General features: G+C 39.4%; 1 protein-coding gene across 3 annotated transcripts in view; it reads left to right on the plus strand.

Annotated features, from left to right (window-relative positions):
• Positions 1-26,959, plus strand: part of UNC80 (unc-80 subunit of NALCN channel complex) — a 207,337-nt gene that overhangs the window by 157,522 nt on the left and 22,856 nt on the right. For all 3 annotated transcript variants that reach the window (XM_081582692.1, XM_081582691.1, XM_081582693.1), the window contains 12 exons: positions 1,394-1,528; positions 4,107-4,245; positions 5,414-5,510; positions 8,015-8,185; positions 11,650-11,742; positions 13,277-13,312; positions 14,772-14,990; positions 20,994-21,194; positions 23,344-23,467; positions 24,398-24,523; positions 25,785-25,908; positions 26,642-26,848. In XM_081582692.1, the coding sequence (XP_081438818.1) occupies positions 1,394-1,528; positions 4,107-4,245; positions 5,414-5,510; positions 8,015-8,185; positions 11,650-11,742; positions 13,277-13,312; positions 14,772-14,990; positions 20,994-21,194; positions 23,344-23,467; positions 24,398-24,523; positions 25,785-25,908; positions 26,642-26,848 (1,672 nt within the window). The remainder of the gene's footprint in view (positions 1-1,393; positions 1,529-4,106; positions 4,246-5,413; positions 5,511-8,014; positions 8,186-11,649; positions 11,743-13,276; positions 13,313-14,771; positions 14,991-20,993; positions 21,195-23,343; positions 23,468-24,397; positions 24,524-25,784; positions 25,909-26,641; positions 26,849-26,959) is intronic.

The following is a 26,959-nucleotide window of genomic DNA, read 5'->3' on the forward strand; positions in this document are numbered from 1 at the left end:
CATCCCAGACCTACTTCATCAGAAACTCTGAAGTCACGGCCCAGGAATCTGTGTTTTTACAAAACCTCTGGGTGGTTCTGATGCCCTCAGAAGATTGAGAACCATTATTCAAATGTGAGGCAAGTGTTCAACTGCTGTTTCTCCCAAGAGATTTTGCAACCTCTCTCTGAAAAGAGATTTTCAAAACTGCCATTAAATTTGGTATAACGAGGTGGTTGGAGGAGATATGTAGCAGGAACAGTTTTCACTTAATCATGTCTGATGTGTATGTGGCCACATTGAGGAGTACTGAATAAAGTTCAGAAAGGGCCTGGGGGCCCATCTTAGTTCTCTATTTTTATGGAAATTTTAATAAATCATGGAAGAATCATACACGCTTCATCATACATGAAGCATCATACATGATGCATCATACATGCATCATCTTCCATGATTTTAACAAATCATGGAAGAATCATACATGCTTATGTAAAGTGGAGTTTGCTCAACCTACAGGGGCAAGAAATTGACTTTTAATATCGTCAGGGCTGTCTGTCCTCTTTTTAAATAGTTGGAATTTTATCTATTATCTATTATTATGGCTTCTTAAATAATTATCAAAAACAATAAATGTTCATTATACAATTCAAAAGAATAAAGTTTAGATAAGAAAATAAAGATCATCTATAATCATCCTTCCTAGATAATCATTGTTTGAACATCTTGAAAATCCTGGTGCTCTCTCTCCTACTTTTTTTAAAACAGAAGTTGGATCATACCTTATGTTCAAGTTTTTGCCTACCTTTTTTTTTAATGTGACACTAAGAATGTTGTGGGCATTTTCCCTGTAGCTACATTTAGCGCTTTATGTGTAAGTCACTCAGTCGTGTCTGACTCTTTGTGACCCCATGCACTGTAGCCCACCAGGCTCCTTTGTCCATGGGATTCTCCAGGCAAGAATACTGGAGTGGGTTGCCATTTCCTTCTCCATTAGCACTATATAGCATCTTTTAAAAAATAGTTGCATAGTACTCTGTTGTATGCCTATAAATAAATCACTTAATCCCACTTTATGAATACTTTTGGTTGTTTCAAATTTTCTACTATTTTAATGCCTGAATGCCTTGCAGCAGGCATTCCTGTATATACATCTTTGTATATTTGTTTAATTGTTTTCTTATGGCAAATTACTAGTCATAAACTTCCTGGGGAAAAAGTATATTTATATTTTTGGCATTTTTATGTATATTTCTAGATTTCTTTCAAAAAGGTATATACCACTTTACACTCCCCTCTATCAATTTATGAAACTAGTAATTTCCCTCCATGCTTCCCATGGCTATGAGCTTGCAAAGCAAACACAACTCTAGTAAGCTGTTAAGGCATTTTCTGAATATGTGGTATTTTCCCATAGGTGTACTCTGACTATGAAAGCAATCCTCAGTTGCGTCAAGCCATTGAATTTGCCTGCCACCAGTTCTACATTCTACACCGCAAGCCCTTTGTGCTCCAGCTGTTTGCAAGTGTGGCCCCTCTCCTGGAGTTTCCTGTGAGTAAACTCTGTGGAAATAAATAAAGGACCAACCCAGTGAGAAAAACCAAGTTTGTTTATTCAGAACTCACTATAGCAGTAGATTCCTGGGCTGGTTATTACAGGTTGTGGATCAGAGTTCTGTTTTTATGTATGGCCAGGTCATTGTCCATTTCTGTTATCAGGCTCTCAGCTCTCTTTCTTCAACCTATGGAATGCAAATACCCCAAATCATTTCTCTTTCAATAAGAAATTTGTCTTTCTTCAGCATTTCTCTTCAAGCCTCATTTCAGCCCCTAGGATGTAAATAGACCGATTTTTTCTAGTTTTTTTTAATTAATAAAAGAATAGAAAATGATAAAAGGAAAAGTTTCTCAAACTTATGGTTTCCTGGGGGGAAGGGATGGTTATGGAGTTTAGGATGGATGTGTACACATTGCTACATTAAAAATGGATAACCAACAAGGTCCTACTGTATAGCACAAGGAACTCTGCTCAATGTTGTGTGGCAGCCTGGATAGGGGGGAAGCTTTGGGGGAGAATGGATACGTGAATATGTATGGCTGAGTCCTTTGTGCTATCCACCTAAAACTATCAGAGCATTGCTAATCAGCTATACTCCAGTAAAAACGTTTTAAAAAAAAGGAAGCATTCCTCATTCTCATTTCTATCACTGTCCAGCACTTACCCTGTTTTATTTTTATTTTTATGCGGAGTATTTATACCGTATCACATATAATACATGTATTTGTTTCACTAATATGTATCTCTGCCACACCCCACAGTAGAATTTGAGCTCCATTAAAGTGAGATCTTGATCTGATTGATCTTGATCTTGCTTGATTTTAGTTGTTGTTTTGTTTGTATGGTTTTTTGCCTTTGTTTCTGTTTTGCTGTAACCTCAGTGCACAGAATGATGCCTGACACACAGTAGGAATTTATTTTTTCTCCCAGTTATGTTGCCCTCCGAGATTCGAAATCTTCCCCCAAACCCGCTGGTGAGAGGGTTTCCTGGTGTTTGGAAACTTCTCCTCTTTTACGACTCCCTCCCCGGGACGGGTCTCCGTCCCTAACTCTTTTGTCTCTCTTTTTATCTTTTATATTTTGTCCTACCTCCTTTTGAAGATAATGGGCTTTTTTTCCTGGATGCCTGGTGTCCTCTGCCAGCGTCCAGAAGTTGTTTTGTGAAGTTTGCTCAGCGTCCAGATGTTCTTTCAATAAATTTGTGGGGGAGAGAGTGGTCTCCCCATCCTATTCCTCTGCCATCTTAGCCATCTTAGCCCCGATACACACAGTAGGAATTTAATGAGGATTTGTTGTTTTTAATGAATGAAACAAAGCCATTTTACAGAGATGGCAAGTATCTACTCTGGAGATATTTCAATAGAATATCAAATAGGAACCACAAAATTCCCGGGGTTTTCAAATAAGCTTCTGTTTCTCAAACATATTTGATTCCATTATGGAAATTTTGGGGGGTAATGCTGAGTCCTACTATCAAAGACTGGAGGAAACACTGGCATAAACTGTTCTGGCAGTTCACATTTCTGTATTTTCAAGAGTTTCCACAAAGATCTCTTTCGTACTGGATTAGCTTTTCCTTTTGATGCTTTTGAACTGTGGTGTTGGAGAAGACTCTTCAGAGTCCCTTGGACTGCAGGGAGATCCAACCAGTCCATCCTAAATGAAATCAGTCCTGAATATTCATTGGAAGGACTGATGCTGAAGCTGCAACTCCAATACTTTGGCCACCTGACTCAAAGAACTGACTCATTTGAAAAAACTCTGATGCTGGGAAAGATTGAAGGCAGGAAGAGAAGGAGTGACAGGATGAGATGGTTGGATGGCATCACCGACTCAATGGACATGAGTTTGAGTAAACTCCAGGAGTTGGTGAGGGACAGGGAGGCCTGGCGTGCTGCAGTCTATGGGGTCTCAAAGAGTCAGACATGACTGAGTGACTGAACAACAAGTATTTAATAGATCCTTTAAAATCAGGCATTCCATTCCAAAATCATACAGTAGCATGGTTGGATGCAGAATTATGTAAACTGAATACCGCCCTAGATAATTGTTATCAGTGGCAGTGTGTATGAAACTTGAATTCCTGATCAAACCATATTAGTACTGAGGTAGGAATTAATAAACTAAAATAGCTCTTCTTTAAATTGAAGTATAGCTGATTTACAAGGTTGTGTTAATTTCTGCTGTACAGCAGAGTGATTCAGTTTTACATAAATATGCATTCTTTTTATATTGTCTTCCATTATGGTTTATCACAGGATATTGCTTATCAGTGGACAGTTAAGTTGTTTCCTTGTTTTAGCTACTGTGAATAGTGATGCTATGAACATATGGGTACATGTGTCTTTTTGAATTAGAGTTTTCTCTGGATATATGCCCAGGACTGGGTTTGCTGTGTCATATGGTAGTTCTAGTTTTAGTTTTCTAAGGAACTTCCATACTGTCTTCCATAGTGGCTGCACCAACTTACATTCCACTGATGATGTATAAGGGTTCCCTTTTCTCCATACCCTCTCCAGCATTTGTTATTTGTAGACTTTTCAGTGATGGCCCATGACTTTTCTTTACACAGGATGCTGCCAATACTGGATCCAGCAAAGGTGTGTCAGCTCAGTGCCTGTTTGACTTGCTGCAGTCCCTGGAGGGAGAGACCACTGACATCCTGGACATCTTAGAGCTGGTCAAAGCTGAGAAGCCTCTTAAGTCACTGGGTAAAAGCAAAATTTGCCTTGACACTCTTTTTCTCTTTGTAATATTTTTAGTGACTTTATACTGAATATTTTGAACTAAATCAAAACAGCAACATAAGTAGGGCTTAGTATAAGTTAAATGAGTTTATTTTCCTATCCCCTCTTTCTTAAATTTCTTGCAATTCTTTAAGTGTTAAGGATTCTCTACCATGAAAACTGGGAGAAATACCAACAACCTCAGATATGCAGATGGCATATGGCAGAAAATTAAGAACTTAAGAGCCTCTTGATGAAGGTGAAAGAGGATAGTGCAAAAGCTGGCTTGAAACTCAACGTTAAAAAAAACATAAGAACATGGCATCTAGTCCCATCACTTCATGGCAAATAGAAGGGGAAAAAGTGAAAACAGTGACAGATTTTATCTTCTTGGGCTCCAGAATCACTGCAGATGGTGATTGTAGCCATGAAATTAAAAAAACGCATGCTCTTGGAAGGAAAGCTATGACAAACCTAGACAGTGTATTAAAAGCACAGACATTACTTTGCCAACAAAGGTCCGTATAGTCCAAGTTATGGTTTTTCCAGTAGTCATGTATGAATGTGAGAGTTGGACCATAAAGAAGGCTGAGCACCAAAGAATTGATGCTTTTGGACTGTGGTATTGGAGAAGACTCTTGAGAGTCCCTTGGACTGCAAGGAGATCCAACCAGTCCATCCTAAAGGAAATCAGTCCTGAATATTCACTGGAAGGACTGATGCTGAAGCTGAAAGTCCAATACTTTGGCCACCTGATGCGAAGAACTGACTCATTTGAAAAGACCCTGATGCTGGGAAAGATTGAGGGCTGGAGGAGAAGGGGGATGATAGAGGATGAAATGGTTGGATGGCATCACCAACTCGATGGACATGAGTTTGAGCAATCTCCCTCCTGGAGTTGTTGATGGACAGGGAAGCCTGCTGTTCTATTAGATGAGAGTTTTTTTAATTACCAAAAGACCACTTTTATTTGTCATATGAAAATTTTTAGTCCCTTAAGATGAGGAAATTGAGTGTTCACAGTTTAGGAATAAAGTCTAATAAAGAAATGCCTGCAAAATATCACTAGAAAGAAAATGTTAGGAATGATAAGCTCCTCTTTATCCCTGACAGAATCCACTCGATTGTGTGCCTTGACCTTCTGTCCCTTTAGATTTCTGCTATGGAAACGAAGACCTGACTTTCTCTATAAGTGAAGCCATTAAGCTCTGTGTTACAGTGGTGGCATATGCTCCTGAATCATTCAGAAGGTAACTGAAGGCTTTTATTCTGTGCTTTGTAATAAGTAAATATGGCAAGGGAAATAAAGCTGAGTGAATCAAAGGTTATGGTTGCTAATATTAGCCTGTAACATTCTGGCAAGTCCATTTGCAAAACGAAATGTAGGAAACTTGTCATAGCAGAGGTTATGAAAAATACAGTAAATCTTCATCAATTTGAAATCCCCTAATTTAGAATTTATGCAGTAGCTAAGATGTTTAGGAAATATTATCCTCATGTGTAATTGAAATTTGATTTGCTATTAATTTCTCAATAGACATTTAATCTATTTAAGAAAACTCCTTTCAGGGAAAAATAAGAACTCTGTCACACAAAGAGCAGGAAGATAAATCATGCCTATCATTTTCCAAGAGCAGGGAGCCCAGAGGCCTCACATGGAGAGTGTTATTATGATTCTAGGATGTTGCCTCTGATTTATATATATATATATATGTATATATATATGTTTATGTGTATAAATGATATGTGAAGTGAAAATCAGTCTCATCTCTCTATTAAAATAGGTCTTCTAAAGGCAGAGATAATAATTCAAATGAATTATGGATAGTTCCCTTTTAATATACATGCTTAAAAATAATTAAGTTGCATTTTTTCGAAATGTTCCATTATTCTGACTTAACCAACCCTTTGGCCTTTCCTCCTCCTCCTCAATTATATAACATTAGGAAACCTCTTCCTTTTAATTTCTCAATGAGATAGTCAATAATTTTTATTTGATATGTAGAATTTTTCAGAGTCTGATAAAGTACTCTTAAGCTTGTATAGAGTGGTGTGCTGGTGAACATTGAGTGACTAGATCTCTGTAGCTTTTCCAGTTTGCCAATACGTAGTAATTGCTAAATACAAAATACCAGAATGACATCACTGAATATGGTGTTGGAAAGAAAGGCATACAGTAGGCTTTCCTTTCTTTTTTTTTTTTGGCCCTACCCTGTGGCATGTGGGGTCTTAGTTCCCTGACTAGGGATCAAACCCATGCCCTTTGGCAGTGCTGGACTGCCAGGGAAGTCCCAGTAGGCCTTCTTGACTGTTTATTTATTCTTTCCAATACATCATTGGCTACATGTATTTCAAATGATATCTTTTACTCTGTGACTTATAATTTTACTTCCCTAAGTTTGTCTTTTGATTAACAGAGCTCTTCATTTTAATATAGTCCAATGTATCATCTTTTTCCTATTTTTTAGGTCTTCTGTGTCCTCTTATGAAATCTTGGCTAACCCAAGGTTACAGATATGTCTTCTTACAGGCTAGGTGCTTTATTGTCTTTACGTTTACATTTAGATTAACAAGTCACCTGGAATTAATTTTGGTATGGTGTAAAGTAAGGGTCAAAGTTTATTTTTTCTGTAGAGATATCTAATAGGCAACAGACCCAGCACCATTTATAGAAAAGACTAGACTTTCCCCATCATATTGCAGTACCATTTTTGTTAAACATCAAGTATCTGCAGAGTTGTTTTGTATCCCTTATTCTATTTCATGTATCTATTTGTCTATCCTTGAACCAATATTATACTGATCTTACTTATGATAAGCTTAATCATAAGCCTGACATCTGGTAATATGTCTTTTTATAGTTGTGAAATTTCCATCTTGAACTATAGGAATACTACTTGCCTTAAAGTCTGTTTTGTCTAACATTATAGTTACATCAGCATTCTTTTGGTGTTTGCTCTTATTGTCATCTTCAACATTTCTGTATACTTCTATTTAACATGTCTCTTAATAGCAAAATATAGCTGAACTTTTTAATGATTCATTCTAGTTAGCAGGCATTTTTCAGACCTGCATCACAATGACTGTTTCAGACCTGATTCTTGCTGTAAAAATGCTTAAGCTTTAGGAAGCCAGCCTCCTAAAAAAGAGTTTAATCTTGTCTCAAATTTGTTCCAGCTAGAAAATCACTCTTGGCAAATTACTGAATGAAAGCTTTGTTGATGATTTTGTGAGGCTCATTTCTCTACATCGACTGAATAACTCCACCTATTACCATTCTATCAGGTTGGCCAAAAAGGAAGATTTTACAGACAAGCCTGAACAAACTTTTTGACAAGCTCAATATTATGCTGTCAACCAATTGTATATATGTTAACTCTTATACCCCTTGGACTGTAGCCCATGAGGCTCCTCTGTCCATGGAATTGTCCAGGCAAAGTACTGGAGTGGGTTGCCATTTCCTACTCCAGGGGATCTTCCAAACCCAGGGATTGAACCTGTGTCTCTTATGTCTCCTGCATTGGCAGGCGGATTCTTTACCACTAGCACCACCTGGGAAACCCACTGGGTGCTTAATTAATTCATTAATTAGTGTTAGTCGATATTTCCAGCAGCTTTAATTACTCTTGACATGGGTGGAGTGGGAAGGGGACTCAGATTTTTTTCATCTCTTTAGAGGCTTCTCATTTCTCTATGCTCCAAAATATCAAATAGGATATAAAATGTGATTTGGTTTTCTTTCTGTTGATTGAAGTCTTCAGATGCTGATGGTCTTGGAAGCTTTAGTGCCATGTTACCTACAAAAGCTGAAGAGGCAAACATCACAGGTGGAGACAGTACCTGCTGCCCGAGAGGAGATCGCCGCCATGGCTGCTCTTGCAACCTCCCTGCAGGCCCTTTTGTACAGCGTGGAGGTCCTCACCAGGTAATCCCATCAGCAGAAATGTCCACAGCCATAAACAACATGTATCCATCACAAAGAAGAAAAAAAGTGGTGGCTAAAATCTCTAAAACCCAGTTTTTACCCAAACTTGGGAGTTTCCCAGGTGGCTCAGTGGTAAAGAATCTGCCTGCCAAACAGGAGACTCGGGTTTTATCCCTGGGTTGGGAAGATCCCTTGGAGGAGGGAATGACAGCCCACTCCACTATTCTTGCCTGGGAATTCCTTGGAAAGAGGAGCCTGGTGGGCTACAGTCCAAGGGGTTGCAAAGAGTCAGACACAACTTAGCTACTGAGCATGTACCCAAATTCAGCCCTTTATGACTAAAACTGCAAACATTCCCTGAGTTGTTTGGATAAATAGTGCTAAGTACTCTGAATAATAATAATAATGATAATAATAATTAGTAGTAGTATTGTTATTGCTAAACACACATTTGCACAATGCTTGCTGAGCTTCTCCGGCAGTTTTAATCCAGTAGTAAACAAATCTTTCGTAAAAGGGCTAATTTAGTGAATGTGAAAATGTGATACACATTTTTATTAGCTCTTATTTTACGAGACATGAAATGTCAGCAATTTCAACTAAGCGTTTATATTATTTTCCTATTTGTAAAGAATTGGGGTTTTCTTCCTATAATGTCAGACGCTACATAATAGACATAAACTACAAAATTTTATTCAATGCTTCAATTGGTAGATTCTCCACTGGACAAGACTCATTAGTGCTGAGAGCGGGGACTGAGGGATTTGGGAATGGAAAGGTCAATTGACACCAGGGTTCACCCTAAGCAGAGTTCCAAGAATTTAGTCCTGTCATAAGCTTCTTGGGTACAGAAGCAGAAGAACTGGGTGACCCTGGGCCCACGGAAGGGCTGGGCTGATGAGGCCTGGGTGGAGTTTAGGGTAGTAGGGGAGGAGGGATGTCTGTGTACAAAAGATAAGGTGAGTGGGAATGGTAGATGCAGAAAACTACGTAGTGACTGGCTTCCCTTTTCCATTTTCATCTACAATTAGCTGGAAGAAGATATTCCTCCCCAGGGGTGGAGGTGGGGAAGCCTTCTTTCTGCATTGGTGTCTTTGTTCCTCCATCCCATTTGACCATATCATTAGCCTAAAATTCTGTGATTTACTCCCATCAAAGGTACCAACTTCTTCAGCCACATCTTGCTCAATCAGTGGGGAGACTCGCTAAAATCTCTGTCCAGCATGCAGCAGCAAGTGAGAAGGGGCGTGAGGTTGTCATTGATTAAGTTCAATTCATATTTAGTTCCCAATGTTGCACTACATTGCCAGCCTAGAGAAGAAGAACATAGCCCAAAGTCTTGGGTAGACTATCTATTGAAATGCCCACATGCATCTAAACTGAGGAAATGGGAAGCTATGAAACAGGGACCCATGAAAAATTGCCTCATCCCATGAGAAACAGTCCCCAGTGCTTTGATGATGGTTTTCTGAAAGTCCAAGGAGAAAGAACATCCCAAGGAGAAATACATGACTTACACTCTTCCTTCTGCACCCACCTGGGTATGTCATGAGTGCCTTCCTGAGACTAGAGGAAAGAGCAGTCAATTTCCCCAAGTGCTACTTGATTCTTGCTCTTCATAATACCCAATGATGCTTTCTATTCCTTTTTATAAGGATAAATCAGTTAACTTATCCAAAATTGATTTAACCAAAATTCCTCAAAGAATTATGGATGGAGCTCTGATATTTAAAATCCCATGGTCTTAAATATTCCAGTGTACTTAATATTCTTTTGATGGAGTGGAAGACTAGCCTCACTGGTTGGTTATAATTATTCACAACTAAACTGGCTTCATTGTTTTTACAGAAAGCAAATATTTAATAAGAAGAATACCATTTCACTTTCACAGACTTAATTTATGTAGCTCATGAAAAAACAACAACAGTTCTATAGATAGTAACACATAAACAAGTGTATTGCAAGTGTATCAGTGTTAGTTTTCCATTGTTGCATAACGTGTTACCACGAACTCAGAGGCTTAAGACAGATAATATCACATGGCATGGTTCTGTAGGTCAGAAACTTGGGCAAGCTCAGCTGATTATTCTGCTTAGGGTCTCCTAAGGCCAAAATCAAGATGTCAGTTAGTCTGGCCTCTTATCAGAAGGTTCTGGGGGAAAATCCATTTCTAAGCTCATTAAGATTTTTGGCTGAATCCAGCAGCAGGCAGCTTTGGGTTGGAGGTCCCTTTTCCTTTCTGACCTCAGCCAAGGGCCACTTTCTGCTTAGATGACACCGATTTCCCTTCCTACCCAGGACCTCCTATCCTCCAGCCGACAATGGTGCCCTTGAGTCCTTCTTAGGCTTCAAATCTCTCTGCCCCTAGCAAGAGAAAACTTTCTGCCTTTCAAGTACTGGCACGTGACTCAGTGTAACAAATCTGCCTACCATGCTGGAGACACAGGAAACACAGGTTCAGTTCCTGGGTTAGGAAGATCCCTTGGAGGAGGACATGGCAACCCATGCCAGTATTTTTGCCTAGAGAATCCCATGGACAGAGGAGCCTGGCGGGCTACAGTCCATGAGGTTATAAAGAGTTGTACATGACTAAGCACGCATGGTAAGATTAGGCCTATGCGTATCATCCCCCTCTTGCCATATAATGTGCCATAATCATGAGAGTAACACCAGGGTGGAAGGAAGGTCTTGGGGCCAGCTTTAAATTCTGCCCACTATAGCAAAGGCACAGAAAGAGACAGTCTGGTGTTATCATTAAAGGTTCAGTCGCCAACCACAACCAGCATATAGAAATTGAGCGTAATAAAAGCAAGCCTTAAAGAGTTTATATAAGCAATTGCTTTAAAAAGCCTTATCTTCCCTTCCATGTCACAGATGACACAAAGGCAGTTAACCTAATACTCAAAGAGAAGATATAAATGAGATGATTCTTATCTAAGCATCAAAATTACTGACTTAAATAGATATTCATTTACTTATGTCCCTGGGTAGTCTTAGGTATAATTTTCACTAGAAAGGTTCTTTGTTCTCTGATAGTTTTGCAGAAAAATCAAGTGGTTGATTATGGAGTAGGTGGCCTAAATGATATGTGCGCCCTTTTTTTTTTTTTTCTTACTGTCTAGAATGGCTAAATTCCTGGTACCTGTAGATTTAAAAAATGAATTCTTAACTTTCACTTCATAAAAACAGACTTATAAGTCTGATTTCATAAATGTCTGGTTTGGAGTCCTAGTTCATTACTCATGACCAAGAAACAAAAGACCTTAAATCTCACTGATAGACCTTTGGGAATCAGTGTTCCCTTTTAAGTGCCTCCCAGAACAAAGACAGCACCGGAGTGTGACAGAAAAGCCCAAAGTCTTTATAAGACTCTAAAACTGACTTAAAAATTGCATGAGCTGCAATAACTTGAGGATTTCATAAGTGTCTCCACTTGTGTTGTTTTGTTACTGTCATTGTTGCAGGCCCATGACGGCCCCCCAGATGAGCAGGTGTGACCAAGGTCATAAAGGGGCCACCACAGCCAACCACACCATGTCCTCTGGGGTGAATACCAGGTAATTCCCTGGCCGTATGCTTCTGTGGTCTCCCAATTTCATACAACCTGAATCTCAGCCATTGGGAATGAAAAGAATCCTGAAACTAGTCAATACTGAGGGTGAAATTCTCCAAAGAAAAGAAAAGAAGGTGAGAGTTTAGAGTTACATGAAAATACTGAGGCCGTTTTTAAAACATGTCACCTTCATAAATGAAGAGAAATAAGACATCTTTTAAAAATGGCGTTCCTTTGTTTGTGTGAACATGCAAGATGTTCTCTGCCTCCTGGGTGGTCTTTGAACTATTCCACTGTTGTTTCATTCGCCTTTTTGTTGGACACAGATGAAACAATAATAATCAAGAAGTGGTTTTCTCATTCCAGGGCAGTTGTGCAGAGTCAACTTTCTTTCATGTGGACAGATTTTCTACAGGCATTTCATCCAAACTTTGACTTAGGTCCCTACATGATGCTTTCACGGTTGTTGACTTAATCATCTTCCTTGTTTTAGTATAACTCAAGATATTGGCTGGACTAGTTAATACTTTACCTGCTTCATTCTGTGTAGGTTAACCTCTAAATATCCTGAGACAGAAAGAAATGTTCAATTAGCTTCTTCCTCCAAGGAAGAATTTAAGACAGGGCAAACCTAAAATCAGCTTGAGAGAAAGTTCTCTTTTCCCAGTGTGGACTAGTTAGTGCAGTGATCATAAGGAAAACTGAAATAATTTTCTAGTCTCTCTGAAGCACATTTTAAAGTGTGTATCATTATTTATGTAAATTCCCTGCTCATCATATATTTATGTTAAAAATGAAATAGATTTCAAACTAGTGTTGACTTGGGTCTCAGTGTCTCACATTAACTAAAAATGATTCTTTGGGTTTTGAGTAATGAGTTTAAGTGATGCTTAGGGATTTCTCTCCCTGGAAAAGACATGGCAACCCACTCCAGAATCCTCGCCTGGAGAACCCCATGGACAGAGGAGCCTGGCAGGCTACAGTCCACAGGGTTGCAAAGAGTCAGACATGACTGAGTGACTACGCACAGGGGTTTCTCTAAGCATGCTGAGCTATGTTCAACTAGGCTGGATGAAAGGTACACAGAGAAAGAGGGCTTCTAAAGTCTTATCGCCAATCACTCATAAAAGGAGAAGTTTCTAGAACCGAAAGGAAGTCAGCCATAATTTTCCCTCTGGTCCCCTAAGATATAGCACATGATGTTAAAATTGTAAGTAGATTCACCTTACCTTTAAGGTTTTCAGAAATTTCCCTCATGAGACCGCATTCCCTGAGTTTGGGTGTGTTTTTACAATATTTGCCTTTCTACAAATTATCTGGCAATGAAACAGCTTTCCCGGCAGCTATTATTGCAGTATCTGTGATAGCTGAATGACAGATCAAGATTTTGAACTTTAGAATTAGTACATGTGTTATGGCGAGCTTACCAAAACGTGTAGCTTCAAAGGCTTTTCATGAGGAGAAGCCTTTAAGAGGACCCACCACAGGGCCCCTGTTCTCGCTCTGATAGTGACTCAGACTGTTTTTCTGACTCTCAGGTACCAGGAACAAGGCGCCAAACTGCACTTCATCAGGTACAGAAAGACAACCTAATTTTTTTTTTAAAAAAAAAGATAAATACCTTTAGTATTTTGGAAAGCATCTTACCAATTGTTTATTTTTACACAAACATACACAATCACATAATTATACGTAGATTGTCTTCTACAGGACTCTTTTTGAAACCTGCCTTTTTTTATTCAACACTATGTCACACCCATCTTTCAAAGCCAGTAAACGTAGAGCCTTATTACCTTCATGTGTAATGGTTGGATATGTCTGATTATAAATATACACTCAAATTTGTTAATCAAGCCTCTATTTGTGGGCTGTTTAAGCTGTTTCCAATAGTTTGCAATTATAAGCAACCATGTAATGGCTAGATCCCATTGGGCAATTACTTATTATTTGACTGTCTTCCCCAAATGGCCTCTGGCTTCTCCAGGACATTGCCTTTGTTCACACTTCTTTCTTCTGAGAGGGAAGTTCTTTCTCATTTGCTTAATAGTTATTATGTCTTTTTAAAATCTTTTCCTACATGATAAAAGTAAAATTCACAACCCATTAAACCATATCCTTCATCCTAGATTGCCCAAGTAAATCAAGGAAAGCCTCACAACACTTGAGGGTAGTGAGTTTTAAACTTTTTTAACCATGAGCCACATTAAGTAATACATTTTTTAAAATCATGAATTAAAATAAACTTGGGGGGGTGGAATCTCCTATATGTTTTTTCTTTTTTTAATTTAATTTTTTATTTTATTTTTTACTCTTTTTTAAATTTATTTTAATTGGAGGATATTAATTATTGTGTTGGTTTCTGCCATAACATCAACATGAATCAGCCATAGGTATACATATGTCCCCTCCCTCTTGAGCCTACCTCCCACCTCTCACTCCATCTCAGCCCTCTAGGAAGACAACTCTAATTTTGTACTATTTAATAATTCTATCATCTTGTGATGATTTGCCTTGTGAGCTGGGTTGTGGTTCCATCAGGTTTCATTTCATTCACACGTGGCATCCTAATTCCGCATAAATCCTCAGGAGGTGACTAATGTAAAGTCACTACAGTTTGGGATGATAGTCTCTTCTAGGATGATGGACTTTCTTTATTTTTCCAATGAGTTTCTCCTTGGCCCTGCCCTGCTGCTTCATTAACTTGTATATAATATAAGGCAGGGGTCCCCAACCTCTGGGATCTAATGCCTGCTAATCCGAGGTGACGCTGATGTAATAATAATAGAAATAAAGTGCACAGTAAATGCAGTGTGCCTGAATCATACCCAAACCATTCCCTTCCTACCCTGTCTGTGGAAAAAAATGCCTTCCATGAAACCGGATCCTGGTGCCAAAAAGTTTGGGGACCACATCATATTTTTCTTCAACATGATACCCTTCTTTCACAGCTGCCCACCACACACACCTTTCCAGACCCCCAGTTAATAATTTTTATTGCCATAATTTTTAATAATAATTTTATAATTTCCCCAGAGAAAACCTGCACTTACTGGAGGAAGGGCAAGGCCTTCCCAGGGAGGAACTGGATGAACGGATCGCTCGGGAGGAATTCAGGCGGCCTCGGGAGTCTCTGCTGAACATCTGCACGGAGTTCTACAAGCACTGTGGGCCCAGGCTGAAGATCTTGCAAAACCTGGCCGGTGAGCCGCGGGTCACTGCCTTGGAGCTGCTGGATGTGAAGTCTCACATGAGGTACCATCCTCCTTTTCTCTCCCCTGTTTGTGCACACAGCCAGGGCAGGTGGGGGGTGGGGGCGGTGTGCAGGGTGATTGAGATGGGGCAGGATCAAAACTTGTAACTGGGTGAAATTGATTGGTCTCCTGTGGTTTGGATACATGACAGATGGAGCCCTCTGGGAAAATAGATGTCAAATCCATGGAAAAGGATCTTGGCGTGGACAGGAGGAAATATTCTTAAAGTCAGAAAAGCCCAGTCAATATTTGCTCCTCAATAAGAGAATGAAAGGGAAGTTGTGTCACCTGAGTTCTTAAGGAAGTAATGTTCCTCCAAGTACTCTTTACTGCCCCAATTCTAATTTTTCATAAGAATCCAGTGTCTCCTGTCTCTTATATTGCATGAAAAGTGCACAGCTGCTTTCTGCTCCAGGACTTGCTCTGCTCCTACAATATCTGAGGACTCAGTGTTGGGCCTACAGGGAAGGAGCAGTTTTACCTTAGAAGCACACTTTGGTTCAGTCTGAGATTCCTTTTATATACATTGTACATGATAGCCTTCCAGTATTTCAAAAATGTCCTGGTAAAAATTCTGCACTAGTTGAGGCCAGTCATCATTTAAAAATTTGTACTCCTGGTGTATCAGAGAGACCCCAGAATTACATCTCTGTGCACTCATATTTCCTTCTTCCTAGGGAAATGTCATTTTACTTGTTACTCAGACTATAAAGCCTGTGTCTGTATTTTCTGATTCTTCAAAGGAACATGATTCCAGGGGATCTTCTATTTTGATTTATAACAGTTTGTAAAGGATTATATAAATTCCTGGAAAGGAAAATTCCATGGGTAACTGAATATTCCCTTGAAGAGTTTAGTAGATCTATAAAGCTAAAGGTAGGCTTAGGTTCTAGTCTTTCAGAAATAACATTGCAATTTGGCAAAACACACCAATTTCCTGATTATTGCCTCATTTTTCCCCCTAAAATTATCCCTTGAAAAATTTAGAAAGTACTAAGTGAGGGAAAATGAGAAATGTATGAAGAACACAGGCTCTTTCTCCTCCAGACTGATTTCACACTCTCTGAGTTGTTGGCGCACACCCAGAACTCCATAGCATCACATATGTTCACACTCCCCACTGTGCTGTGATGGGAAGAGCTTATTTTACACTGAGAATTTCAGCTCCAACACTGGGAAAGGGGAGGAAAGTTTGGAGTGTTAAGCTCCTGTTGCCATAGTAACTCAGTGCTTCAGTCAGGCCATCTCCCCTCCTTTCATGGCATGTTGTTCAGTCACTAAGTCGTTTCCAACTATTTGTGACCCCATGGACTGCAGCACCCAGTCTTCCCTGTCCTTCACCATCTCCCAGAGTTTGCTCAAACTCATGTCCATTGAGTTGGTGATGCCATCTCTCATCCTCTATCATCCCTTTCTCCTCCTGCCTTCAATCTTTCCTAGTATCAGGGTCTTTTCCAATCAGTCGGCTCTTCTCATCAGGTGGCCAAAGTATTGGGGCTTCAGCAACAGTCCTTCCAGTGAATAACCAGGGTTGATTTCCTTTAGGATTGACTGATTTGATCTCCTTGCTGTCCAAGGGACTCTCAAGAGTCTTCTCCAGCACCACAATTCGAAATCATAAATTCTTTGGCACTCAGCCTTCTTTATGGTTCAACTCTCACATCCATACATGACTGCTGGAAAAACCATAGCTTTTGACTATATGGACCTTTGTCAGCAAAGTGATATCTCTGCTTTTTAATATACTGTCTAGCTTTGTCATAGCTTTTCTTTCAAGGAGTAAGCGTCTTTTACTATTGTGGCTACAGTCACTGTCCACAGTGATTTTGGAGCCCAAGAAAATAAAATCTGTCACTGTTTCTACTTTTTCCCCATCTATTTGCCATGAAGTGACCATGGCTCGCTGACCTAAGTTATTCCACGTCACATTTCCAGAGTCAGAGACACGCTACTACCAACAGACATTTTGTGGGAAAAGATTCCTGAAAGATAGGAGAGTGAATGAAGAAAGAGAGGAGAGAGACAAAGTTGGAGAGAGAGATCATAACAATGAATTAGTAACTGTCCTGTAACTTGACGTTCTGTATCTGCATTCCTTAAGCATTTGGAGGGAGGGGAGATCATAAGTCAGAGGGGCCTGGAGCTCCCTCTAGAGGTCAAACCCTGTTAAAGATTAAAAGAGCTCTAAAAAGGCAAACTGTTCACTCCATGCCTGGCACAGACCTAGGGATCAATAGATACCAATGCTAATGAGAAAGATCCAAACATGATCCTAGACACTGGGGATGTAAAATAAAGCCCTTGTCTTAACAGGATCACAGTTCAATACTGAGACACACATAAGAATATAGACTGCTGTGTTGCAAGTACTGTCTATCACATGTGAGTGTTTAGTTTATTATTTTACCAAGTACTTGAGGCAACTTAGAAAATCATATGATGCAAAAGGATACAATTCACAAATTAGAGAGTCAGAACGATGTGAATAATTAGCAGGGAAATAATTTTTTTAACATGGGAAATCTATGATTTTATCATATTAGATGCTACTCATGAGCTATAAATTTGACTTTATGCTATCAATAGGGAGACATGACCAAACGTAAAATCATAGTGTCAACAAGATAAAAACAACTAGTTTCTTGGTAAAACATCACCTTTTTAAATATGAAGAACAAGAAATATCTCTTGGTTGATGTATGTTAAAAGGAAAGATTATAATGTGACAGACACCATCCTCAACAACATCCCATGGTAGATAAATCACCATTTTCCTAAGACTGGATGCCTGTCAGTACTGAAAGTTGCATAATGTCATAATGCAATTCAGCAAGAGTCAACTGTATGGAACCAGCATAAGGTCATTCTAGGGCACCATTATTTCATGGCCTGAATTTAGAGAAATGTAAGCAAAACTTTTACTAGCAGGGAATATTTAGACTAAATGCCCTCTATTCATGCAATCTCTCATAACAAACTTTCAATAAAAATGGACCTTCCTTGTTCTCTGGCCAGAGTTTTCTAAGTAGTGATAGTTCCATATGCTTAGACCTTATACCAAGCAAAGGATATAATGAAAGTCTTCTTTTATAAATAAAGTATATATTTGGATATACGTGTAAGTCAGAGCTCAATATAGAAGTTCTAGAATTGGGGACATAAAGGTAGTAGATAAATTCATAAGAATGGATGGTATCAACCAAGGAGTGAGGGTTGATTTAAAGAAAAAAAGAAATGGGATGATATAAAACAGGATATATTTGCAAGAAGTACTTGATTTGAATCAGAGTCAAGAGGAGTGTTGAGACGATCTGTACCCCTGCGTTTGCAGAATATGCAATTGATTGCAAGGCTCTCAAGAAAAACATTCTTGATTGGATAGTTTCTACCCCAAGGGAATTTATTACCTCATTTTCCCAGACCAAAGCTGCTTAAGCAGTGGAACAGAGAACAGTAAGCTCTGCAAATGCATTTTTCCTCTCTCTCTCTCTACTTCCTCGCCTCCCCGCTCTCTCTAACTTTCCCTTTCTCCCCCTCCTTCTCTATCTTAGGTTCTCAAGATTATTCATGCAATAGTACAGCAAAGCCTGTATTAAAGGAAATTTTTGTTTTATGCTGAAACATACTCATGTTGTAACATGCCCAGGGATGAGCATTTTAGGGGGGGCTCCAAAATCACGGCAGATGGTGACTGCAGCCATGAAATTAAAAGATGCTTGGTCCTTGGAAGAAAAGTTATGACCAACCTAGACAGCATATTAAAAAGCAGAGACATTACTTTGCCAACAAAGGTCTGTCTAGTCAAAGCTATGGTTTTTCCAGTAGTCATGTATGGGTGTGAGAGTTGGACCCTAAAGGAAGCTGAGTGCCGAAGAATTGATGCTTTTGAACTATGGTGTTGGAGAAGACTCTTGGGAATCCCTTGGACTGCAAGGAGATCCAACCAGTCAATCCTAAGTTAAATTAGTCCTGAATATTCATTGGAAGGACTGATGCTGAAGCTAAAACTCCAATACTTTGGCCACCTGATTTGAAGAACTGACTCCTTGGAAAAGACTCTGATGCTGGCAAAGATTAAAGGCAGGAAGAGAAGGGGACAATAGAGGATGAGATGGTTGAATAGCATCACCAACTCAATGGACATGAGTTTGAGTAAGCTCTGGGAGTTGGTGATGGACAGGGAAGCCTGACGTACTACAGTTCATGGGATCGCAAACAGTTGGACATGACTGAGGAACTAAACTGAACAGGGATGAGAGAAATTCGGTAAATAATCCATTAAATGACTCAAATTCAACTCTAAGCATTGTGTTCAAGTTTGGAATAAACCAGTATTTTCTCCTGCATTTCTTAAGGTCGCCTACAAAATAATGCTTCCCAAGTGGCTCAGATGGTGAAGAATCCACCTGCCAATGCGGGAGGCCTCGGTTCAATCCCTGGGTCGGGACGACCCCCTGGAGAAGGGAATGGCCACTCTCTCCAGTATTCTTACCTGGGAAATCCCCACGGACATAGGACCCTGGCCGGCTACAGCTCATGGGGTCACAAAGAGTTGGACTTGATGGAGCAAACAAAACACACAAAATAATAAGGGAAAGGAAATGCCTGTATGTTGATATACCCGTACCTGTCTGTCAAACAACCCGAAAAGTAAAGAATTATTTTCTGCATGACACATCTGTGAGAAAGAGATAAACAAAAGAATGTGAAGGCTGTTTAAGATAATTTCTTTAAAACACTCACACTCACACATAATTCCCAGAAGGACAATGTGTGCATTCAGTCTGGAGAGAGGATGAGTGGGAATGATAGTGTTTCCATGGATGTATGGTTAGACTGAATTCATGCTTCCAGATGAGGCCTCATAGGAAAAATTTGAGAGAATTTGGGAACCTAATATGAAGAGAGCTTTTCACAGTATGGACCTCCAAAGATGGGATGAGCTGCCTTGTGGAACAAAGATAAATCCTCCATCCCTGGCACTAGTCAAATGGATACAATTGTGGATGACTCCATGTTTTGAAGGCAAGGGCTTAGCTCTGATTCCTATGCCAGAGTGCCTATCAGAATCACCCGTCCATCACCAACTCCCAGAGCTTACTCAAACTCATGTCCATTCTGAAACTATAGACCTTTTAAGCATTTATCCTGTCTCTCTTGGAGTAATCATATGTAAAATAGATGACCAGTGCAAGTTCGATGCATGAAGCAGGGCACCCAAAGCTGGTGCTCTGGGACAACCCAGAGGGATGGGATGGGGAAGGAGGTGGAAGGAGGCGTTCAGGATGAGGGGGACACATGTTTACCCATGGCCCATTCATATTGATGTATGGCAAAAAACCATCACAGTATTGTTAAAGTAATTATCCTCCAATTAAATAAATTTTTTAAAAAGGAAGCTCCTTTTAACATGTTATAGTTAATATATGAATAAAAGAATGATACAGTACTACCATTGTACTACTTCTGATGAGTTAATGAATCTGTGTAGTGATCACTGATGCCCGCTGACATCATTGAGTGACAACTAGGAATCATGTGCCTCCTGATGAAAGTACACATTGCCTGAGAAGGACACATACCAGGAAGTCAAGATCTAATCTGATCTAGCTCCTGGATATAACTAACAATTGAATTGAATATAGGAGAAATAGGATCAATTAAATGACACCATGGAGACTCAGTCAGGAAAATCCAGTATGTGGGAAATGCTACAGGACAAAAAGCTAATTTCTCCCGCAAATAAATTACTGAATGGCCAAAAAAGAGTAGAAGAGGGGGAGCCGACAAATAGGAAAGGCTTCAGAGACATATATGGGTCTAATTTTGTCCAGATTTTTTTTAATGTTTATTTACATACTATAAGAAAATGTGCTAAAATGTTCGTAGCTCAGGGAGTCAGTGTATTGGAAGGAGGGTGATTAGCATGATGCTGTATGAGGAAAATTCCCATGGTTGGTGGCATTCTAAGCTTAGTCTTTAAATACAAAACAAAATATTTTAGGTTGGCAGAAATCGCACACTCCCTTCTGAAGCTGGCACCATATGATACCCAGACCATGGAGAGCCGTGGGCTTCGACGCTACATCATGGAGATGCTCCCCATCACCGACTGGAGCGCTGAGGCAGTGAGGCCAGCCCTCATCCTCATTTTAAAGAGATTGGATAGGATGTTCAACAAAATTCATAAGATGCCTACTTTGAGGTGAGGAGGCCTCCTAATCAACTGCAGGTATTGCAAGCCTTGGATTTCAAGTCTGTCAGTTTTTAAGGTGGTGGATCAATCCAGAGTTGAAGGAATGGCTCAAAAGTGTTCTGTTGGTTATATGTGCAGAGCTAATCAGGATATGAATGCATAAGTAGCTGGGTCTGTATTTTTGAGGAAATAACATTCTTCAAAAGTATGTATCTATCTTGAAAATCTATTTATTTCTTAGCTATCATGTTCCTTTTCTGACACACTTAAAAAGTTCAATGTGTATCCTTCAATTCCTTTTCAAATAAGGCAGGATATGCCTTATAAATTAAACAACTAAGAAGAGAAGAAAAATTAACTTGATGTTCAAAAAATACATGTTTAACATAGTATTTTAGGTAACACTTTAGAGAAATGACAAGCTTTACAATAATCAGTAAAGCACCACCTAAAGAGATCTCAGGGTTGATAACAAATACCTAATTCGGGTGGTACTAAATCAATGTTGTTATCACTTGATCTCCACTCTGGGGCCTGAAGTATTGTTTGGTAGCCTCTCTATGAGCAGATGTCTCTGAACCCTTCTACCTGGAGATCTGAACCCAGTCTGGAAATCTATAGCTACACTGGGCAAACAAATCAATTAAGAAATGCTAATAAACCCAGTAGATTGGAAATTTGAAGTTTTGGTGAGACCATTTTCCATCCTATGAAACTAAGCCCAAATCAATGCAACTCTTGCCCAAGAATTTGTAGCAATTATTGCTCAATGTGCCAGAACTTTTCCAGGTTTTATCCTGTGTTCTTCTTCATTTATGCAGCCATCTGAAGCTGTTGAATTTATTAAAAAGAAATTGAAACTTTTTATTCTAATAACTGTTTGACAGTTTGATCCTATGTTCTTTTCTACCATGATGATTGATGCCTATACATGATTTCAAGGTTATTTTAGTAGCATAGAAATGCCTATCCTTAAAGCACTCCTATTTTTTTTAATAGTCCCAATAGAACACTTGTCCCTACTGGCAAATGACCAAAGTTTTATACATCTTACAAAGATGTGTAAAAATAACTTTTCATCTAAAGATGTTAGCACCTCCATAGGCTACCTCATTTGTCATATAATTAAACCTGTTATGAAGAATAGCAGCTTCCTAAAAGTAGACTTTTGGGTTAATGTGTAGACTTGGTTAAGAATAGGCAATTTTCTTCGGGTGCAATGTGTGAATTTGGGGTTGCCTTGGATTAAATTTCATCAGGTGATCTCAGTTCAACAAGAGAAATGTTGACTGAACCTGACCTGTGGGTTACTTGTGCAACAGGGATGTCAACATATCCTCATGTATGAACATTCCTGTTTTATCATTATAGTGATTTCAATCTGGTAGGCAATGTAAGCTTAGAAAGTATTTCCAGGATAATATTTGGAAATAGCATTGATCTCAGTAAAGCCCAACCTTTTTATTTAGGGGACCGTAGAAATGACTCTTTGGTCCTAAGACAATTACAGACCAGATTGTCTTTTATTATGGAAAATCTCATGTTCATCTAATTGAGCTATGTATATCGCCATATTTATTACTACAGAAAGTAGTCCCAAAGCATCGTTTTTTAGCAGGTCAAGAAAGAACACTTTTTAAATAGACTGTTTTCCTCTAATGTCATCTTTTTGGCAGGAGTGAAGTCATATAAGTCTACTTAGTCATAGTCTGGTATGAAAGCTTATGAAATCAACTGTAATCTGATAAAAAAAGAAAGCATTACAGAAACACAGCCTATAGTCAGCTTACTTCTGTTGTGAGGAATGACTCCTACAGTAGGTTTCCTATAATGGCAGTCTCATACCCTTTCTCAAAGCTAAAACCAGGAAACTTGAAAGGCCACTCATTCATCATCTCTGTTTTTTCTCCAATAGATTTTGTCTCATTAGTCGAGTGGGGCAGGAGTGCCTCTGCTGCGTTTTCAGTATCCTCTCCTTTTCCCACTGTGCTCTGTACTTTTGGAACAATATGGGTGAACGTCATCCCTTGTGAAGCACTTTGTTGTCTCAGACACCCATCCTGTCTTAGATGGCATCAGAATCACTGTCTCATTCGCTTGTTTCAGGCAGTCTCCAGAAGGGAGCCACACTGCTAATGGCTCCTATATTGTATTCCAGGCGACAGGTTGAGTGGGAGCCTGCCAGCAATTTGATTGAAGGGGTTTGTTTGACACTTCAGAGGCAGCCAATCATATCCTTCCTGCCTCACCTTAGGTCACTGATCAATGTCTGTGTCAATCTGGTGAGTAGCCAAGTGGCAATGTTATGAAACTTTACAAAATTTAACTCTGCTATTGACTTCTCTGAGCTGAAGACTTACAGGTCAACCTACTTACCTACATACCTACCCATGAAAACAGACGGCTCAGGTGACACTGAAAATAGTGAGGTACATTTCAAGGTGGTGCGTGGGGAGATCCCTACACAGATGGGATTTTCGTGTGCTGCTTCCCACATGCTACATTGACAATTGACCTCTTCAAGTTGCGCTGAGAGTTGAGGGCTGCCAGTTGGAGAGTGGGGTGGCGGGAGACTGTACAATTGGCTAGAAGTTGAGGTAGTTTGGGGTGGGGGAGTTTAAAGGGCAAAGAGGAATTTTTTTTTTTTTAGTGCAAAACGACACTATGAGTTGGCCAGTCTAGGATTTATGTGAAGAGAAAAAAAAAACAAAACTTCTTTTATCATTTATGTAATATCTAGAGTCTGATCTTGACAAGGTTTTGTACAATGTGGAAACCATGGTAGAGCATTTCATGAATAGAATCTGCTGCTTAGCTAGTTAAGCAATAAATCTGTAGCTGGAATGCCTAGTGCAAATAGAGCTCTTGCCATCATCATTGTTGTCAGTATTTACTCCATCAAAGAATGTTGACTGCATTCCTTTGAGTCCACAAGTAAGTATGTCCAGTCTCCTGATTAGACTAATTTTTGATTCATCTCATTATTTACATAGTTAGTTATAAACAGCATTCTACAAAACCTTGGCTAAATCCATTGTAATCATTTGATCTGACTCCAGATATTACATGCCTTCAAAAGAAGGCAGCGTGAACAGATTGAAAGTAACATGCCCAACCTTCAAATTATTATTATAATTGACTGAGACTCCCTTCCTACAGTTGCATGAAATTGCAATAGTCAAGGCTGGTCATGTGCTCTGTTTGTATTTCAGGTGATGGGAGTGGTAGGACCCTCCAGTGTTGCTGATGGATTACCCCTTCTTCATCTCAGCCCTTATCTCTCACCACCTCTGCCCTTCAGCACAGCTGTTGTCCGGCTTGTAGCATTGCAGATACAGGTGTGACTGCCTTACCTGTTTGTCACGCTCATTACGTTGCTGGTTGAGGCACCAGATCATGGTGTTCTCTTTTATTTTTCTGCAAAGGCTGGGCAAAATCTGTGAAACAGAAGTGTAAACATCTCCAAACTTTTGCAGGTTTGGAGCTTCAGCCCTGAGCTTGATGCTAAAGTTGTGCTTCTGTAATTCTTCTTGAGATCTCAAAAATAGCAGAGTCATTGCAGTCCTGCCACAACCTCAGGAACCACTTCTATCATTTAAAACATGTGCCAAAACTTTAGGAAAATAATGGTCCACAGATAATCAGCTCACAATTGTTAATTAAAAGAGTAATATCCAAAGTCTGGTTTTAAATTATTTGCAGAAAGAACTGCAATAAAAATTTTTTTCAAATGTTATTACTAGACTTTGAATATCTTACTTTTCTTTAATGATTGAGGGTTAAATATTATCGGTGTCTTTACCATTTTTCTCCCACTTCTTTTAGTTCCTAAAATTAAAATAATCATTCCCAAGCCTCCCCCCTACACACAAAAAAGTGTAGAATCCCAATTTCCCTGCTTACTTGTTTGTCACCTGTTTTAAAGAGTGGTAAATCACCAGAAAACTCTGTGACCAATGGAAAGTATACAATTGCTGCAAGTGGATAACTGACTCTTTCCTTATCTGACAAACGAAGCTTGATGGTCCATCATCCAGCTAATAGGTAGATTATGGAAAAGAGATTAAGCAAGTGCTGTGGTTACTATGCAGAAAGGATACAGAGACATCCCTAAAGTGATACATTTTAGCAACCTGTATACAGAGATCATTATTTCTTTCTATATTGTCTATTGCTTTCTGGCTGGAAGAAGGTCTCATACAGGGGTGAGATGACTTTTAAATAATTCCAAGTGGAGCAGGTGGCAAGTTCTCCTTTTCTCCTTTTTCTTTGGTCACCAAAATATTTATTGGTGGATAGACACATGGAGAAACTGAATGGGGTAATGCGGGGTTTTTTGTACCAAATGATGGGTATTAAAATTTTTCATTTGATATTCGAAATATGACTGTCTTTTAGGTATATAGCTATCAATTATATCAAGCAAATGGTAAAGTATCAATTTTGGGTGAATCTCGTATGCTGCACAGATGACAATTGAACTCCTAGTTTGCAGGTGCAGGCAGCAGGGAGTCCCTGTCTCCACCATGCTGTGTAAGAACAAACCGACTGAATGGGTGAGGGGGTCAATTAATCTTTTTTTCTATTATTGCTGCACAGGCTTTAAAAGAAGATTTCCCCTTAAGCCATGTGATCTCCCCATTCACCAATCAAGAGCGAAGGGAGGGGATGCTTTTAAATCTGCTCATCCCATTTGTGCTCACAGTAGGATCTGGAAGCAAAGGTCTGATTAATTTAACTAAAAGAAATTTATCATTGTTACTGTGTTTTCTTAAGGCTGTTATATCTTCCTTTTCCTATGGAGACCATCATTAAACTCAATCTGAATAATTTAAACAGGGTTATCTTAGGATATACAGTTTTCTTTCTATTCAATTTAGCTGCCCTTGGTCAAGACTTTCTGTGCTCCACTTCTTAGAAGACACCTGCTATTTAACATCATTTCAGGATAGCAAAAATCAAGAGAGCATTGTTTCAATTATGAAAATGGGACTACCTGAAGTACAGTATGATATGAATTGAGAGATAAATGGACTTGATAACCTATGGACACTAGGTTTAGCATAAATCCTGCCATCGTCATTAAATTTCAATATGTTTTCATTACTCTTTCTTTTGGGGGGATTTTTTCTTTTAGGAAAAGTTTATCTCAAATGTAAAGGCAGTGTGTTATGAGTATTTGAACAGAAAAAAAAAAAAGGAGATTGAAATGGTAAGCGGGAGATTTGGCTAAGAACAGGGACCCTTTGGTGCTGACTACGGAGGAGACACCCAGTACCAGGAGCGCTGCTTCTGTCCATAGGAGAAGCTATACTTGATGGGGAAGACACTCGAATTTCTAGGATGTTCTAGTTTGGAATTGGAAAGAGAGTTGAATTTTTCAGTGTCTAATGTGGAAAGTTTGCCTTGTGACTTGCTTTTATTTCCACTTCCTCCTTCCAAACTCTGCCCCTCAGACAGCCCATGGCTGGAACAGCCCGAGGTGCAGCTGCTACTGCAGACGGTCATTAATGTGCTCCTTCCTCCACGGATCATCAGCACATCCAGGAGCAAGAATTTTATGTTGGAGAGCTCCCCTGCTCACTGCTCCACCCCAGGGGATGCAAGCAAAGACCTACGCAAGGAAGGGCTGGCAGAGTCTACTAGCCAAGCAGCGTACTTAGGTGGGTACTTCTTTCTTTCTCAATAAATAGAGAAGTGAAAATAGAAATAGGTATAGATAGAGATATATACACAAACACATATATATGTGTATGTAAACATTGGAAGGACCG

The sequence above is a fragment of the Giraffa tippelskirchi genome, chromosome 3 (genome assembly GCF_054371585.1).
Source record: "Giraffa tippelskirchi isolate mGirTip1 chromosome 3, T2T-mGirTip1v1.2.pri, whole genome shotgun sequence".
Lineage (NCBI taxonomy): Eukaryota > Metazoa > Chordata > Mammalia > Artiodactyla > Giraffidae > Giraffa > Giraffa tippelskirchi.